Consider the following 4,217-nt stretch of genomic DNA (forward strand, 5'->3'; position numbering starts at 1 on the left):
CAGCACAATCCTTCTCCTTCTCCCTCGATCAACTCCTCCCTCTCTTCTCTAATTTATAGAGAAGAGCCCTCCATCAGTTTCTTCGACTCCTCTTTCATCATCATCAGTTGACGATGTCGACTGCAATCAAAAGACTAAACGATATCAGCGCTCCTTCCTCTTAGACAATCTCCTCTCATTCAAAGACTCTTCTATTTGTATGGTTCAAAAGGAGTGAGTGAATCAGGAATATCTCACGAGGAGTCAGTATTTTCACATTCCAACACATTTCCTTGCTCAATCGCATGATTCGGTCCCTCCAATTGCTCCCGCATCTATAGTTTTGCCACTCGACTCACTTGCTTTGTTCTCCGCTTCACCTGCTATTTGATTAGGGCATAATCAATTGAACCAACCAAGCACGGTTATTACACAAGCACATGTCCTTTAATGAGTGATTTTTTATCAGATAGGAATCATTAAACTAGGATCACGACTAGAGCTCGTATGTTCTCCCAACATCTAAAACTTTTGAGTAATGAATCATATGGTATATTTAATATGGCCCAAAGCTCCCTATTAGCTAAAGACAACTTGAATTGTCCTCTTACACAAATATCCACCCACAAGATACCCTTGGATGAAACAACCCATGACTATCGACAAAACTTTTTTGATCAAATTGGGGCGGCTACTTCCTTTAACTAGGTAGACTAGGGACCCTGACTATAAGATCTTAATTGAGTTCATCATCATTTCTCCCACCATCAACTTTGAATGCAGTGTGGTAAATTTCTAATCTTAAATGTCAAATTTGTTGCTACAATACACTAAGTTTTTTGTGTTTACCTAACGACTAGCCTTAATCAAAATTGCTCTCCTATCATCAAGAGAGGTAATTACCAATATAAGCTTGCACCAATGGGAAACATGAACTTAGACCTTAAAATCATCAATGAAATGAGGGAAAAATAAATGAGTAGCATTTATCTTCAATTTAATTTACCTTCTAAAATTTTGAACTGAAACATCCATTAAAACTCTCCTTAAATACAGACAGGCAAGGATGCAAATTTTCAAAGCTCACAAGCTAAAGGCGGTAAACTTGTAAATCGTAGAGACAAATTAATGCTAGTATATATATGCTAAACACTAAGTTTCTATCAGTTAGCCATAATAATAAAATCTCTCTCATCTTTCGGAGAGAATTATATAAAGGGGCTTACACTTATGAGAAACCAAGAACAATACCATAAAATCCTTGTAAAATAAAAGTGAAATTTTCAGGTAGTGTTTTATCTTACGATCTAATTCATCTTATGAAAATTTGACCTGAAAATAAACTCTCTCGAAAGAGCCAGGCATGAATTTCTAGAGCCTACAATGATGGTGTTTCAAAATTTAGAGTTATAATTCTCCACAATCAATAGTTAAATTTGTAATGATAATAACAAGAAATGCCATCAATTTGTTGAACTTAAATATAATTCTTGTGTGATGATCTATTTTTCTTTTTCCTCTCTGTGTTTGCATAGGTTTCACCTCTCCCAACACTTGTGACACCTCGGGTCCAAAAAGGGTGGCCCAAAGAGAGAATTGAGAGATCTTTGAGGTTAAGTTCTAGACAAAAAGAGGCTTCAAATAGACTTGTGTAATAGGTGAAATCAATTTGAAAAATTCACAATTAAGCCTAAGTGTACTGAGCACATACGAGCTCTAGTCGCAAAGGGTAAAACAGTAAAATTTAGCCTGGGATGAAACTAGCTAGACCAAAACGGGCAAAATCTCACATATTATGGGTTTGCTCATCACAACAATCAAATGATTTAAGATGCATAAGTTGATAGAACTCTCAATTAGATTAAAACTAGACATGGATCATGATTTTAAATGTGCAAACTTAAAGATTAATTCATACAAGCGTATTTATTTCATCTTGTGATTCTGCCAGGAAAAGAGAGTGAGAGCAACTTGTTTGGTCAGGATTACCAAAACAATACAAAACCATAATAAATTTCTGCATTACCAATGAGCTATAGCTAAAATGATATGGTAACTGATTCCAAAGTAGAGGATGCAAGTTTGAGTCCTGATTGCACCACCATTGCTTTAAGATAAATATTTTCTAGCTTCTACGTGGCCTTTTGTCTGTAACTAACATTGTGCCCTATTTTCAATTTAAAAAATTAGAATATATTTATATCCTCTCTCTCTCAATTGAGAAAAATAAATAAATGTTAGTAGTTACAAACAAGCCTTCAAATGGACAATCAAGAAAGATTTCTTACAGTTAGTCCCGCACATTCATCATTGACACAAACTGTTTCATTGAGCGCCTCTGCTACTCCCTTACCATCATCATGAAGCAACCTCCTACATGAATAGTGAAGGTTTAGCAAAGTTATTGACCAATAAAATAGTAATATAAGAGTCGAGAGGACAGCACTTAATATTTAGTGGGAAGGCCTGAACTGTAACGGTTGTGCTTTAAAACAAACTGATGGAATGGTTTTGGTAAACTTATTACTCCCAATATTACACATAACCAATGTAAACATTTCAGCAAAATAAACAATGTAGTCTGGAACAGAGACACAAATAGGTTAGATCAGAGATAGATAACGACAAGGTTTTTTAGTTTAAAAACAGCAAAAATTGCAAGCGTCGCAAGTGGAGCAATTGGTAGAACAGTCGAGCAATTATCCAGCTACCTATGTCCAATGCAGCAAGGAAACATATGCAATTCACACGTCATGAAAGCAATAGACTTCGGCTTAACAGATGACAAAATTTGAGCTTCAATACAGAATCTGGAAGTCCTAGTTTACATGATAAACGGGGCAGAATGTACCTATGAAGCATCAATTCTACTTGCCCATCCTGTATGCTAGAACCACCCATACTTCGGTCTACCAAGAGGGAGAGTTCTGTGCGGTTATCTTGCAAGTAAATCCCAAGGTTTATCTACAGAGAAATTAATTTACATAAACAAAAGCAAGTGGTATCTCTTGTTTACATGTTAACATTAGTGGCTAGAAATTACATGACAGCCTAACTGCATATCTGCCTTAGGGCATAAAAAATGGACATAAACAATAGTAGCTGGTTTGTTGGAAGAATGATGTCAACTGCTTTGAAAGCATAATAATGCTGAAGTGTAAAGCTCCCTCCTTCCCTTACTCTCTCATTCTTTCTCTTTTTCTTTTTTATTTCTTTACAGTACAACGCATGAAATATAGCAGCTCTTAAATTAGTAAATTGCACACATTTGTAAATTATTATGCTTTTAAAGCAAAAATACGCATCAGCACTAAGACAAATCAAGTAAATAATGAAATAAAACTTAAGCATGAGCAGGTCACACTACATGAAGGAAATGAAAAAAAGAACTGGAAGCCAATACAAAATAGTCAAGATAAATGCCAAAGAGAAAAATGAAGAATGAAACAATAAAGGAAGAATGAAACAATAATAATTGATGCTAAATCTAAAATAAATCTCAATGCAAGTGTGAAAAATAAGGAAAAAGAAAAAGAATACAAACCCAAAATAATTAATTAAAACTAAAATACCTATCCACCGAAGAAATTAAATAACCAAAGAGTAGGTTGTAAAACTAAAGAACATGGTTGGAATGCATTGAGTTTAAAGAGATTACCAATAAAAAAAGAGCAGGGTGTAACTAAAGCACAAGTTTGGAGTGCTTTGTGATTTAAGAGAGAAGCACATGGTTTGCTTCTTTAGAATTCTCTTCTTTTCTGACCTCAGAATCCGGTGTTTCAAATTGGATTTAAATTGCCGATATCAATGAGTGTTTACAGTCATTAGGGTATAAATAAAAACTTACAGGATAATAATTTCCAGCAACAGGTTGGTGTACTTGCAGTACCCAGTCTGACCTATAATTTCGAATCTGTAAAAGCAAAAAAAAAAGGTTATGAATTAAATAGGAAGCTGTAAAACACAATGCAAATAAAAAAATTGAACCGTTCTACCAGAAACTGGAATTGTTCATGTGTAGTATAGAACTGCAATAAATGATTATAAACTGCAAGTGAAATCATGAATTTTACCCTCTTTAAGAAATCTCGCCCATTTGAATCTGTGTAAAATATCTTATTGGTCCGCATTCTCGTAGTAAATTGGGCGGCTAATTCTTTCCCATTTCCATCTTCAATGGGCATCGGACCAACCTGAATTGTAGTGCTTCATACTATTAACAGATTCATAACATGAAA

The 4,217-nt window shown here is 34.7% G+C and overlaps 1 protein-coding gene across 4 annotated transcripts in view; it reads right to left on the reverse strand.

The window, feature by feature from the left end:
- Positions 1–2,281: 2,281 nt before the first annotated feature.
- Positions 2,282–4,217, reverse strand: part of LOC110094505 (alpha-mannosidase At3g26720) — a gene marked incomplete at its 3' end in the record, with an annotated part of 115,971 nt that continues 114,035 nt past the window's right edge. For all 4 annotated transcript variants that reach the window (XM_028694691.1, XM_028694690.1, XM_028694689.1 and 1 more), the window contains 1 exon segment: positions 2,282–2,352. In XM_028694691.1, coding sequence (XP_028550524.1) covers positions 2,282–2,352 — 71 coding nt within the window.

Source organism: Dendrobium catenatum, unplaced genomic scaffold (genome assembly GCF_001605985.2).
Source record: "Dendrobium catenatum unplaced genomic scaffold, ASM160598v2 fragScaff_scaffold_542, whole genome shotgun sequence".
NCBI classification, from domain to species: Eukaryota; Viridiplantae; Streptophyta; class Magnoliopsida; order Asparagales; family Orchidaceae; genus Dendrobium; species Dendrobium catenatum.